A 15,559-nucleotide genomic window follows, 5' to 3' on the forward strand; every position below is an offset into this window, starting at 1 on the left:
TAAATGCTTATAAAATTGTGCTACTTTGAACTTAGTTTATTTTAAAAACAATAGTGACCGCCGTTTAATTTTTGTGATTTTGTGCTCAAAATAACATAGCCTACTAAATAGATCCAACCAAAAATTTGATGACATGTATTTTGGCACTGGACGTACACTTACACCCTATTTTTTAATTGAATTAGAAAAAATAACATGAATTTGGCTGAACCTATTGTTTGTCCGTAATCATACATAGAAAATGTTTTACAAAAATTTAAACTAAAGCTGCGTTTACACCAAAGTTATTAACAAAATGTTAATAACTTAATACTTATAGAATCTATTAGATTGAACATAACTTATACCCATGATGAACATATGTGTTTGTCAAGTTCCGTTCAAGCTAATAGAATCTATATGGATTAAGTTATTAACATTTTGTTAATAACTTTAATGTAAACGCAGCTTAAGATTCTAAAAATTGTTATTTATGTCAGTCACTTGAACAATCATCAGGCCCAGTTTCACAAACCGGCACCTAGTCTATATGGTAGATTGTAAAGTTTCTATTCGTGACCCCGGTACTTAGCAACAAAAAATAATATTTTTGGTCGAACCTTAACTTTTCATCGCTTGTGTTCTTACTTTTAAATCACAATGTTACCAGTTAAAATAGACATGAAATCTCTCTGTTGTCTTGGCAGATCTTACATAAAAATGTTAAAGTTTCTTCTCGACTATTACTTATGGCTTACATTCTAACTGATGAATTCTGAAATGTAATTCATTACATTCTAAATGAAGTAGACATACTTCAACTGTAAATTTTTTGTATACTAGTTGGATGAATCTGAATTGATTGTGTTGTGTTGTTTGACAGATATTGGATGAAGTGTACCGAATTCTGCATTACATCAAAGTGACGCCAAAACTAGCGCGGCCTTACAAGGTGACTGACGAGTTGTTTGACCTGTCCACAATGGCCATGGAATACTTCAAGGAGCACATAGAGCCCACGCTGCCCGAGATCGCTTACTTCGGATCTGAATTTCTAGATTTCAGTTCGTCTTTACCTAGTAAGTAACCCTTGTTTGATTCACTTTAAACTTGCAGTATTGGTTGATATTATTCATAAAGTTTATGATATTTGAGATATTTAATACAAAGTGGATTAGTAAGAAAACCAACCAAATAAGATTCATCCCCTGAAAGATTGAATCACGCGCTTTGGAAATAAGTTTCTCAATTATTTGAGAAATGTGAACATTGTATATCCTGTGTATCCTAGTCTCAGGGCTTGACAGATTTTTAACATTACTTGTGTGCTAATTAAGGATTCATAACTATCCTTTGATTTTTAGCATTTGTTTTGTTTTTTGAGAGAAGGATACATATGTTTTATGTATTTGCCCAAAAGAATTTTGGCTTGTACTTTGCTCGTCGTATCATATAGTAGGGTTTTTTTTTTGCTTAATGAAATGTAATGATTATTTTGTTGCATTCTTGCTGTCTTATTGTTATATATAATAATTATTTTATTATTATACTCTTGTATTGAAACTCATGTATTATTTCTTATTTATATTTATTAATTTTTAATGGTCACTATGTTTTTTATCTTCATGCTCACTAATTCTTAGCTTGCCGAAGTTCGGCTGGCTCCTTCACCAAGCTCGAGCTTGCTCCTCTTACTTTCCTTGTCCTATTACCATAGGTAAGGAAAGTATTGCTTTCCGAAAAAAATTAAGGTACCCCAATTTCTAAATTTCTATACGTTTCAAGGTCCCCTGAGTCCAAAAAAGTGGTTTTTGGGTATTGGTCTGTATGTGTGTGTGTGTGTGTGTGTGTATGTATGTATGAGTGTATGTATGAGTGTATGTGCGTCTGTGTACACGATATCTCATCTCCCAATTAACGGAATGACTTGCAATTTGGAACTCGAGGTCCTTACACTATAAGGATCCGACACGAACAATTTCGATCTAATGCAATTCAAGATGGCGGCTAAAATGGCAAAAATGTTGTCAAAAACAGGGTTTTTCGCGATTTTCTCGAAAACGGCTCCAACGATTTTGATTAAATTCATACCTAGAAAAGTCATTGATAAGCTCTATCAACTGCCACAAGTCTCATATCTGTAAAAATTTCAGGAGCATTGCACCATCTATGCCAAGTTTGATCTTAGATTCCCAATTATCAGGCTTCAGATACAATTTAAACAAAAAATTTCAAGTGGAAAAGATTGAGCATAAAAATCTCTACCATTAATGTTCAGTAGCATTTTCACCTAAAATTGAAAATAAGCTCGAAATTAGAGAAAATAAGATTATTCAATTGCAAACTGTTGGCAACTGTTGATTCTATTAAATCATTCACTATGAAAAGATAGCAGACTTCGTGTGTCTGCAGCGCTATTGTCCTGCCACCAGCTGGCTCAGATCTTAGAAAAGTAGACTTAAGATGTGCGGGAACACTAGCGTCAGTTGATCAATTTTCATAACGGCAAGGAAAGTTGTGTGAGTGCACCACACCAGATTTTTGGGAAATATTTCCTAATATTTGATTTTGTACAATAGTTCAATTATTGCAGTGTATATTGATTCATTTTCTAATTTATGAGGAATAAATAAATAAAAAACATCTGATTTAGGTTCGTTCTGAACAGGTTTATCACAAAGTGATTTTGAATAGTGTGGCTTGATGAATGAATGTTGTTTTGCAGACTCGCCACCACACGGCAGCCAAAGCAAGAGTGGAGACGAATCGCCAGGCCACTCCAACAGCCACAATTCCGACGAAAAGCCCCCCGAACCCTGCGTCACGCCCCAGTCCAACATCATGCTGCGTAAGCGCATAAGGAAAATCAAACAGGGCATGAAAAGGTGGGTTGCAAATATTAAATCATTTTATTTCTAGAGAAATTATAAGAATTTGTGAATATTTAATTCATTTATTGTATAAAACACTATAATCATAATAAAATTGAATGAATACATTCAATAAACTTTTTAATGGATCTATTTGTAATGTGAACTAAAGTCTGAAAGTTTAATTCAGGTCAAGATGCAGATACAGAGCCGTCAGTTGAGCTGGGGATCAATGGCTTGCCGTGCTTCTGCTCTAATAACACTGCATTTTCCTCACAGCTCTCAAACTGAACTTGCAAGCCAGAGACCGTCTGACTGACATTGCTGAAACTATTCGTAAGGAAGTAGTTGATATTATTGTGTTATGACTTGATTTGTTTTGTTAATTAATATTCATATGCTGCTCCTTGGTAGCAGCTTGTCTGTAGAACTTTTTATAGATTTATATCGAAATTTCTAGGCCTTTGATTATCTTCCAGTAGTATTGTTCATCATTCTGAAAGGAGATAATTCAGGGTCTAAGTTATGTGGTTGAATTGAATTGAATTGAATCGCTGCCTTTATTAAAAACCTAGGAGGGAGAAGTTAGGGCGCAGCCGGCCCTCTCTTACACTTAACCCTCCATACAATCCTAAGTTACAACTAAAACAACATCATAAACAATGAACTAAAGTAAAAGAAAACAATAACTTATAAAACAAATTAACAAGAAAAAAATATAAATATAATAAAAATAAAAAAAGAGAAAACTTGAACTCCTTTCGAATTTAAGTACGTAAAAGGGGTTATGCAAAAGGAAGAAGAGAAAAGTGAATACAGTTGAGAATTTTCAATCCAAATCCATAGATTATTCCGGTAGAAGTAAGGGAAGAAGGAAAAAGAAAGAAAAGAAAAAGGAAGAGAGAAAGAAGGAAGAAAGAGAGGAACACACACATACACACACACACACACACACACACACACACACACACACACACACACACACACACACACACACACACACACACACACATACAGACTTGAATTACGGGTTAGGGAGCATTCCAGCCGAGTCCACCACCTCTGATCCACCGCAAGACAGCCGCGCCGAACCGGCGATGTCCCTCAACTAGCTTCAGCTCAGCAGGCAAAGAATTCCATAAACTACAGGCTGTCACAAGGAACGACTTATTGAACATAACAGTCCTATGTGTTGGGACAGCCAGCAAATGGGATCCATGCCGCGTTCCTCCACGGCCAAAATCACCCAAGTAACGGTACTCCACTTCCAGATACTTAGGCGTTTTGGTTTTCAATATCTTATGCAGGAAACACAAAGCATGATGTGATCTACTCTCACGCAGCTTCATGAGTTCAAATCTGTTAAAGTATTCGGTCACATGGTCGTCACGTCTCAGGTTGAAGATAAAGCGAACACAATAATTATGTGCACGCTGCATCCTCTGCAAAAGTTGAACTGTCATGTCAAGAGTCACAATGTCACAGTAGTTGAAGATTGGGAAAATCAGAGTCTTGACCAGCATAACCTTTGTTGGAAAGGGAATGAAGTCAGAGATCCTCTTCAATGTCATGATCCCCCCAATGACCCTGTTACAAGTCTGAGTCACGTGGCTGGTCCAGTCAAGAGTCCTTGTCATTGTCAGTCCCAAATTTTTCACGTCAGAACTGTATTCCAATTGTATGTTATTCAATGTTATGTATGGTCCGTTAGATATGTCAATTGTGTTTAAAAGTCTTGAGTAACATATCACTATAGATTTTGATTTTGTCTCGTTAATTTTCAGTCCATTATTCTCAGTCCACTGTACCAAACGAGTCAAGTCAGCATTGACCTCATCAACTGTGACGCCAAAGTCATTTTTCTTGCAGTGTCGGTATATTTGTAAATCGTCTGCATACAGAGGATGTCTGGTCGTAAGTAGAGTGCTTGTCACGTCATTTATGTAAATGCTGAACAGTAGAGGACCCAATACCGAACCCTGAGGAACTCCTCTGTTCACTTCACGCCACCGTGAAGAGGCATCCCCAACTCTCACACACTGACACCGACCCCGAAGATAGGACCTCACCCATGCCACAGTGGAGTTGGAAAAACCTAATTTTCTGAGTTTGTAGAGTAGAGTAGGATGGAAAATACTGTCGAATGCCTTGCTAAAATCTATTAGGACTAGAACTGTTAGCTCTCTATTATCCATAGCCCTACGGATGTCATCAGTGACTCAGGAGTGCAGAGGTGGTGCTATGACCGCTGCGGAACCCCGATTGAAAGTCACCAATCAATCCAGAGCCATGGACGAATGTGCTCAATTGGGAGTGAACAATGATTTCCAGAACCTTTTACAAGACGGACAATAAGCTAATAGGCCTGTAATCAGATGGAGAGAGAGGGGTTAGGGATCTTGTTCAAGGGGATTACTATGGATGACTTCAAGTCATTAGGGGAAAACCGACGTTAAAAGTGAGGTATTGATTAAATGAGTGAGGAAAGGAAGGATGAGAGGAAGGATAATTTTGATAAATTTGAGTGGTTCAGAGTAGTCATAAACATACCTAAATAACTTTCGGTCAAATTTTTCCTACATCAAAATTCCCTGTCTAAAAATACTTACAACTGGAAATTTAGATTTCCATATATCTGATTAGTTCTAGTTCTTATTACATAAACAAATAACTCAATATACATTTAACATTATGAATATGTGCTGTTTAATTGTGCAATTTCCAATAGTAAGTTTGCCATAATGTATTTTTTGAAAGTATTAAAACTTCTTTTATTTCAATAATTTTAGTTCTACGTTAGTTTTTATTAATAAGTATTCTATATTACATTTATTATCTTTTTGTATTATAATAATATGAAGGTGTAAAAAAACTATACTCATAATTATGTGTAGTATGAAAATGGATTAGTAAGGTCATCAGTGAGATGACTGAGTTTGCCTTAGGCTATGTGAGTAGTGTAAGGCCGATCTCATTAGATTATTGTGCATATAAATAGACTGTGAAGGAATAGATTTGATGATTGCTGATGTTTGGGACGCAGGTATAGTTACCAGCTTGGACTGATGCGCCGCGAGCTGCGACACTGCAAGGGCAAGATAGCCGACCAGCAGAAGCAGATCGTCGAGTATGGCAGTCGACTCGACGAGAATGACAAGAAGAACGAGGAGACGTCCAGAAAATTCAGTACTGTTTTGCAGGTGAGCCCTTTCCCCTCTATTTTGGGTAGAACTACCTTTTTAATGGTTCCATTTTTCATCAGAAATGGTCTTTTTTGACCATTTATTGAGATACCGAAACTAATGTAAAGTTTAGCCTTTCAGTTCATGTTTCGTTGCAGGCTGATACACAGTCAGCTGATACACATTGCACACTAGCTAGTTAGGGAAAAGTTGGTTGAAGGTTCAAAGTAAGAGTAGCGAGTAACCTAGGTTAGGGGTGTTTGTTTTTTGCTTGCTGGAATTATTCAGAATTATTTGATAATTTTATACATGATATGGATGATTTAGGTATGACCTCAATGATCATATCTAATATATTGTTCATAAGTTTAAAAATGATCTTGATGATTTAGATTATAATCTAAATGATTATAATTAATTTTTTGGTCGTCTTAAAAAATATAGGTATATCGTATATGATTTTGTATGCACTGGAATGCCGAAAGCAAGAGGAACTTGGGCAGACTAAAAGCTTGATGTACTAAAGTTGCCTACTCAGGCTGATTCTTGATCAACTGACGTGTTGATGAAGTCAATGTCACCTCTCAAGGTTTATTATAATACAATTATGTATTTTGATTAAAAACTTTTCAAATACTTTTTTATTGATATTGAGATTTTTAATTCCAGTACTTTCATAATTGATTATATGCTTGCAGGAATTGAACAAGTGCAAAACAGAGCTGCAGTACTGGCGGTCCAAGTCGCCTTCCAACTCGTCGTGCAACTCGGTCTGCATGGAGTGTGTGCTGCCAGTGGGCGGGGGCGGGGTGGCGGTGAGTGGGGTGACAGGGGACGGGACAAGTCACGCCCACTTGCTGGCTGGCCACGGCCACTGCCTTGCGCACCACGGCGGGGCGGCAGGAGAGGGGGCAGGTCACGCTCACTTGCTGGCTGGCCACGCCCACTGCCACACGCATGCGCACCACTCGTCTGCGGCCGAGCTGCTGGCTGCATCCGACGTCGGCTTTGACGGCGCTGCCGCGTCTGCGTTTCCGGCTGCGCTGCCTGGTACCAGTGCCGAAGAGGTATGTAGCCTTGTTAACAATCACCAAAACAATTTCAAATTATTTATAAATACATAGTTCGCAATTAGGATTTCTATACTCTGTTTTCCTTCGTTCATCAATTAATTGTGAACTATTACTTTGAATTGAGTTACTTGTTCAATTTATTCTGGTTACTATTGCTTCGATTTTTTCAATTTGAATTTTTGTTCAATATTCTAGAGTAAAGGATACTACAATTTTGGTACAAGGTGGTTGTTATGACTTTGATAAAGGGCTTTCATGGCAATGTTACTCATGTAAATGATCCTGTATGTGTCTTTCGGATCTGGAAGCTGGCTATGTGGTTATGAAATACAAATTATGTAATAACACAATCACATAGACTTCCAGAACAGGAACTCAATTCAATTCAATTCAATTTATTTCACCAAAACACAAAAACTTTACAAAGATGTGACAATCAGAAAAAAAAACAATAATTATTATTCTAAATATCTATATCATCTATCTGTAAAATACGGCTGGAGGTGAAGAACTACTGGCATAAGTGAAACACTTGTTCGCCAGTAGGAGTAGAGACTTACCGTAACTGTTTCTAAATCTTAAGCTAATAATTTAAAATGGAATATTTTTATTCAAACAATGGTAAGTATATTTAAAATAAATGCTATTAATTGTGAATTAATCCAGACAATAATGAAAAGCTGAAAAAATTTTGAACTCATAAAATATTAAGATGGAAATAATAGTTGTGAAGTATCCAGTTTTTAATATTTATTGGTACAGACTTAATAGGTACACCGATGAGCTCGTTCGGGATGCAGTTTACAATCTTTGGAGCGATGTATACCAGCTGCTTACGAATAACCGTTAAATTCGAATCATAAGTAATATATCTATGTAGATTGTATCTTGTTCTATGAGTTACATTGATTCTTGAAAATGAGCTTCTATGTTTATTGAAATATTTAAATATGCTAAGCACATAGAGTTGCCGGATTGACATGACTCTCAATTCACTGAATGCAATTTTTGAGGGGAACAATATGGGTTTATTTAATATGGTTTTTATGATCATTTTCTGTATAATGAATAGTGGTAACAAAAGAGTGTCATAAGTACCACCCCAAACCGCCAAGCCATAATTTAATAGAGATTGTACAATTGCAAAATAAAGCATTCTCAACTTTGATAAATCAAGTATCGACCTCAACTTATAAAAATTATAGGAGACAAACCTTAGTTTATGGCATAGGTATTCAATATGCCTTCTCCACTTGAATCCCTCCTCGATTATCAAACCCAAATATTTTATTTGACTAGTCCTTTCAATCTCAGGACATCTACAGGGAGCATCGTCTAATAAATTACAATTTAAATGCAATTTAAGTGTACAATTTGTCTCTTCATGTCCAGAGATATTTCTTGAAAAGGCGATATATTTTGTTTTTTTAATATTTAAGCTTAGGGAGTTAACATCTAACCATTTCTTCAGAGTGGAGATGCCTCTGGAGGCGGCTCCATAGACTCTCTGCCAGGTGCTCTCTCCAAACAACAGCACAGTATCGTCAGCAAATGAGAATACCACACCTCCATTCAGGTCTAATCTGAGTATCTCATTTACATAAAGAAGGAATAAGATTGGTGATAAGACTGTTCCCTGAGGGAGACCATAACCGGAGAGAGGCAGATCACTCACACAGTCATCAAGTGTAAGAATTTGTGATCTATGTGCAAGGTAGCTATGGAACAATCTCAGAGTTGTACCTCTGATTCCTGCTCGATCCAGTTTATTTAGTAGTTGGTTGTGAGCCACAGTATCGAAAGCCTTGGCTAGATCAAGGAAAACCGCAAGAGTTTTCTTTCCCTTATTTAACAAATCTGCCACAGAATTTGAGAAATGGATTAGAGCATCATCAGTACATTTATTTTTTTGAAATCCAAATTGGTGGTCTTCTATTATCCCATGTAAGTCAAAGAATTCAATAATTTGAAATTTTATCACTTTCTCCATTATTTTCGTTAATGAACTAAGCAAACTGATTGGTCTATAGTTATCACCTGATTTGAATAGAGGTTTGATTTTGGCGACCTTGAACAATTGTGGAAAAACTCCTTCGCGAAAACATTTATTTATAATTGATGTGAAAGGATAGGCAATGAAATCGGCTACTATTTTTAAAGTTTTACTATTTATACCATCAATACCTGGACATGTATTATTTTTCAGACTGAGTATGGCATTTTTTATTTGAATTTCATTTACCGGTTGCAAGACAAAAGAGTCGGTCAATCTCGAGTTATTTTTCTTATATTTGAATTCATAAGCGGACTGGCTGGTATATTTAGGTATCCTATCAGCATAAGTTTTACCAACATTTACAAAGTATTTATTTAATTCATGTGCATTTAATTTTATTTCATTTTCTTTCCTTTTCCTATCTAGTAGTTCATTTATGTAAGACCATAATTTTTTGCATTATTCCCACATTCGTTAATTTTAGTTTTATAATAATCATCCTTTGTACGATTTATAAGATTATTCAGTAGGTTCCTATATGTCCTGTATTTATTTTTCAAGTTAGTATTGAAAGGTTCCTTTTTAGTTGTTTGGCAATTTTATCTCTTTCATTAATAGACTCTATCAAGCCAAGCGTGATCCATGGTTTCAGTGGTTTTTCTTATGATTAATTTTTTTTTCATATTTAGAAATATGTATATAATTTGTAAGAGTATTAACAAACCTCTCAACCATAGAATCAACAGAATCATCATTGTTCAGAAATTCCCATTTCTCGTGCAGTAGGTATGATTTAAGTTTATTAAAATCAATCATAGTAATTATATTTGTCTGTGTGACGGGAGTGTGAGGCAATTTACTGTTTAGATTTATATGAAGAGTGGTAGCAAAGTGATCAGTGATATTTAATTTAAAGACATTAGCTATTTTTGGTTCGATAGAATGTGTAGAATTCTTGAAGAATATATGATCAATTAAAGATTGACTATTATCCACTTTTCTAGTCGGAATATTAATTAAAGAATTAAAACCATTTCCATTCATAACATTCAGATACTGGAATGTACAGCGATCAGTGCTCAAAATATCGATATTAATATCACCTGCCAAAACTACATTACGATTATTCGGAAGAGATTCAAGATAGTTATTCAACACTCGGATAAAATTATCTGTGTTGCTGTTCGGAGACCTATAGACTGCGATAACTTGTATTATCAAATCATTACCCAGTTCAACAATAACACTCAGCGCGTTAGCTTCTATCAACTCACAATCTAAAACTGTGAAATTATATTTTTTGTTAATATACATGCAAAGACTATCGCATTTATTAAGTTTACTGGGCTGGTTTAGCAAATTGTAGCCATCTATATAAAAATTAATAGGCTTATCTCCAGAATACCAAGTTTCAGTTAGAATTATTATATCGAATGACACTTTGAAATTATTAAGACACACTATGAATTCATTAAAGTTCTTATAAATACTACGAATGTTCATTTGAAAAATGTTCATATAGTTAACTGGACTTATTCCTTTATCAGTGAGTAAATCATAATAATAACTACAAACCTATAACAACAAACCTAGCTTCCTTACTTACTTACTTAGGTACTTACTTAATCGAAGCCTCTTCTACCTTGCGGTGTAGAGTTTACAAGAGATTTCCATTCATCACGATCCTGCGCCAAACGGCCAATCACTTCCCCTAGACTCTAAATTTCTCCGGAGGTCATCAGACAATCTTTTTCTCGGTCTTCCAGCTCGCCTTCTTCCCTCTGCCTTACATTCCCATATCTGTTTTGGTAGCCTCTCCTCGCCCATCCTTATTACGTGGCCCAGCCATCTAAGCTGCCCTTCCTCTATCCTCTGAGTAATTGGATTATTTATTTATTTATTAGAGTTGACCACCGCTCCTATAGCCTGATTTCGCAGTCGGTCTCTTCTTGTCTTCCCAATCACTCTACGTAGGAAGCGCATTTCTTGGGCCTGCAGCTTACTTTTACTTCTCTCTGTCAAAGTCCACGTCTCAGAAGAGTACATCAAAGTAGGAACATATGTGGACCAGAAGACTGTCATTTTCGCTTTCTGGCTGACATCTTTCATATTAAGGAACCCTCTTGATAGCGCATAGTATAGTCCACCACTAGAAGCAGTTCTAGAATTTATTTCTTCCTCTATTCTGCCCTCTTGATGTATGGTAGCTCCAAGATATTTGAAGTTGGTGACCTGTTCAATTCTTCTATTTTTCAACTTAATCTCTATCTCTCTGTGACTGATTGCGAACTCAGATTCTGGAAATGACGTTATTTGCGAGCCCTCAGTGTGGACTAAACAGGAGGTTGTGTATATGGCTGTTAGGTTGAAGAAGAAAATGTCAAGTGGAATAATTTATGACATACCATCAAAAGGATACTGAGGGAATTCTTTCAATGTGTCAGTGGTCCTGTGACCTAGTTACTAAATGAGTCACTTACCTCTGGATCGTTCCCGTCTTGCTTCAAAATTTCCAAACTCAAACCAGTTTTCAAAAAAGGCTCTCGGAAGGAAGTTAACAATTATAGACCAATAGCTAACTTGAACTCATTGTCAAAGATTTGGGAGAGAGGAATTTATGACCTTTTGTTTGCACACTTTCAAGGAAACAATCTCTTTTCAGGGTCTCAGTATGGATTTCAGCCTAAGAAGTCAACTTTTGATGCTCTGGAGGACTTCATAAGTAATATTTATTCATCTCTAGATCGTGGTCACAAAGTACTGGGTTTCTTTGTTGATCTTAAAAAAGCATTTGACAGCCTGGACCATGAGATTCTTATCAGAAAGCTTTATTACTATGGGATCCACGGTAACTGCCTATCTTTGATAAGATCCTATCTGAGTGGGAGGAGCCAAGTTGTATAGATTGAGGGTATGGAGGGTGCAGTTGTGAATGCTAAATTTAGATCTAAGCTTTGTCCTGTAGGAAGGGGAGTTCCACAGGGTTCAATACTAGGTCCATTGCTGTTTCTTATATATATGAACGACCTCCCTGCTAATGTTCATTCAGCCAAGTCTGTTCTTTTTGCTGACGATGCAAATTTCCGGGTAACGGCTAAAAATATAGAATAGAATAGAAGAACTTCAGTTGACTGGTAATGCTGTCCTTTGTGAGGTGACCAACTGGTGCAGGGCAAATAAGTTGGAGGTGAATATTACCAAAACATATTCTATTGAATTTCAGATTCATAGATCACCTCCAAGCTTGGTCCAATTCAGTATAGATGGTGAGGATGTGCAGTCCTCCTCTTCTCCACCTGGCCCTGTTTGAAATCACGTTTGGAACAATAATGTAATCTATAATAGATTTTTCATTTCTTGAGCATCTGACCCTGGTGAAGCGATGTATGTCTTTGTGAGGAAATTTTGTGTTGGTGATCGATAAATTGTTATTTTATACGCATATCGATCAATCTTTCCCCATATTATTAATTGTGTTTTCACCATGCTTTCCTAAAAGACCTAGCTTCCTAACGTCATTATATTTTAGAAGACAGAATAATAAAATATCAAGTTTGTATGAATTAAAGATCAGTTTACAGATTTGGCTGTTCACTAACGATTGGACGTCTTTCGAACATGTCAAACAGAATGTCTTCAAACGAAAAAGACATTCAGGCGAAAGGTTTCGAACAATAAACAGTTCTTTGACAGCAGCTTCCAACATAAACAACCAATAACAATAAGACTTGTTCAGACATGTTCAGCAGGCTTTTCATGTCGTTAGTGGCCGGCCTTTGTTTGAAATGTGATATGATTGCTACAAACGTAGCTTTTTCACATTAAAGTAAGAAATGCTTACTTGAAATATAGTAGGGAGAGATATATTATTGAAGATAGAAGATAATAAAATAATAATAAAAATGAATGATAATAAACTAGATTGATATTTTATAGTTTTGGGCTTTGCCTGTTGGTCCTTTTCTATACACCGTGTCCCACGAAGAGGTTTACACGTTTGATTTTATATTACGTGCCCATTCATACACCGAACTTTTTCAAATTTGACACAGTTTACAAAGTAGGTTCTACAAATATTCTGGTAAAATTGCAACTACCTAACCGTCGTAGAAATAAAATGGCGGCATATTGAAAAAACAATACTTTGAAAACATTAAAAAGGTGTTATTGGTTTTATAAAATATTTTTATTGTTGCACTTTAGGGCAATATGACTTTTAAATGATAAGAACTAGAACATGGTCTAATGAAAAACCTTAAAGTCCAAAATTATTCAAATTGAAACCCATCCACTGCAACACACTTGTTTAACAGCGCTTAAGAAATTATTCGTAAGCTCTTACAAAGAAACTCCGCGTTATCCGGAGAAGTTACTCTTCTATTGATTGTTTTAGTTCATCATTATTGAAGGTATGGGTATAAACGTTTCCCTTCAAGTAACCCCATAGAAAGAAGTCACAAACAGTTAAATCTGGTGATCGGGAAGGCCAATCTGAAAAATCACTTCCACAACCAATCCAACGGCCATGAAGATTGTCATTGAATTTCAGATTCATAGATCACCTCCAGCTTGGTCCAATTCAGTATAGATGGTGAGGATGTGCAGTCCTCCTCTTCTGCCGGTTTCTTGGGATTGGCAATTGACCAGGGCTTGTCATGGTCTGTTCACATTGATTCACTCCTGAAAAAACTGAATTCTGTAGCTTTTCTGGTGTCAAGGCTTTCTAGTATGCTCGACCGAGATGCAGTTGTCACTGCATACCATGGATACTTCGAGCCTCTACTGTCCTATAGAATACTTCTTTGGGGGGCTCAGGAAACTCTCTGCCGGTCTTTAGGGCACAAAAGAGAATAATACGAATTATATTTAGAAAGCCACCGAGGTCCTCATGCCGTTCTCTCTTCCGATCAGCGGCAATAATGAATGTCCCTGCTCTTTATATATATTACGTATCTATCTTTGCCTTCAAATACAAGACAAATTGGACAACAGGGTCAAATATCCATAGTCATAGCACAAGATCCAGAGGTGCGTTGAGAATTGAGCCACACAGAACGACCTTCTACAAATCTAGCTCACAGCATATGGCTAACAAGGTATTTAATTCGTTGCCGAACCACTTGAAAGAGGCTCAAACACTGACAGTTTTCAGGACAAGACTGAACATCTGGTTGATAGCCCAGTGTCCCTAAAGTTGGCAATCCTTAATAAACTGATTAGAGAAAAACAAAATAAGACTGAAAAAAAATGTATTAAGAATCTATCGTGTTTCTTTCGAGTGCAATGTTAAAGTTTCCAGATTTTATTGTTTCTATATAAGTATGAGTTGTAACTGACATATTATTTATAAGTTTTCAAATATTATATTTTCACAATTTTAAAAATTTATCTAGTCTTACTTTGTAAATGAATGTTAAAATTTGACTGTATGTGACTATTGTCTATGCTTACCATTGTTTAGCCATGACAAGTAATAAAATGAATTATGGTCATCTGCGTAAGCCAGCTTTGAGACTTTTACTCTCTGTAGTCGCCAGTGACCCACTGTCAATCTTTTTTCTCCATCCTTGCAGGCCTTCATCACTCCATCAATCAGTATAACAGAACGATACGGTGATAGAATATCTCCTTGCCTTACTCCTGCTCTTGTTTCAAATTGCTCAGAGCAGCAGTTACCGACTCTCACATAGCTCCTACAGCTTCTGTAGTAGCTCTGGATGGCCTTCAACAAATCATCATTCACTCTTCTATCTCTTCCATAAGGCATTCCAGGGTACTCTGTCAAATGCTTTGATGAGGTCTATAAAACACAAGTACACGTTTTTGCCATACTCTACACTTTTTTCTAGGACTTGTTTCAGGATAAAAATGGCATCTTGAGTACTTCTACCATGTCTGAAGCCAAATTGCTCCTCCTCAATGTCTGTTTCAATAAAACATTTCAGCTTCTCATGCAGTATTCTTGAGTAGGTACGCTCAGAAGGGATATTCCCCTGTGGTTACTACATTCTCTATTGTCCCCTTTTTTGTAAATGGGAATCATTACTGATACTTCCCTGTCTTTGGGGATTCTCTTATATCTCCAGGCTAATCTTATCACTCTCAAGAACCACTTTCTACCTATTGGTCCCATATATTTGATCATTTCTGGTGTGATGCCATCATGTCTAGGTGATCTTCCAAGTTTCAGCTTTCTCACAGCCAGATCAAGTTCTTCTTCTTTTATACAGGTGGGGCAGAGTGGACTCCCTAGTTTCAATCAGTCACTGAAGAGTACGCGCGCGAGTTAGCGGAGTGGGAGAGGTTCCATGTGGTGGGGGAAAAGACGCCATTATTAGTAGACACCATGCCGTGGACTGGCGAGCATCGTGGTTTTGTAGTCGAAACGTTCTTTAAAATTAAGGATAGTGTGGTGGCGACCCAGCGTGCATTTCGTAGACGGTTTGGTTTGAACGTCAT

At 36.6% G+C, this 15,559-nt stretch overlaps 1 protein-coding gene across 3 annotated transcripts in view; it reads left to right on the forward strand.

Moving 5' to 3' along the window:
• Window positions 1-15,559, forward strand: part of LOC111044316 — a 54,731-nt gene that overhangs the window by 20,371 nt on the left and 18,801 nt on the right. For all 3 annotated transcript variants that reach the window (XM_022329416.2, XM_022329417.2, XM_022329418.2), the window contains exons 5-8: window positions 863-1,058; window positions 2,705-2,864; window positions 5,893-6,049; window positions 6,730-7,098. In XM_022329416.2, coding sequence (XP_022185108.2) covers window positions 863-1,058; window positions 2,705-2,864; window positions 5,893-6,049; window positions 6,730-7,098 — 882 coding nt within the window. The remainder of the gene's footprint in view (window positions 1-862; window positions 1,059-2,704; window positions 2,865-5,892; window positions 6,050-6,729; window positions 7,099-15,559) is intronic.

Source organism: Nilaparvata lugens, chromosome 8, assembly GCF_014356525.2.
Source record: "Nilaparvata lugens isolate BPH chromosome 8, ASM1435652v1, whole genome shotgun sequence".
Lineage (NCBI taxonomy): Eukaryota > Metazoa > Arthropoda > Insecta > Hemiptera > Delphacidae > Nilaparvata > Nilaparvata lugens.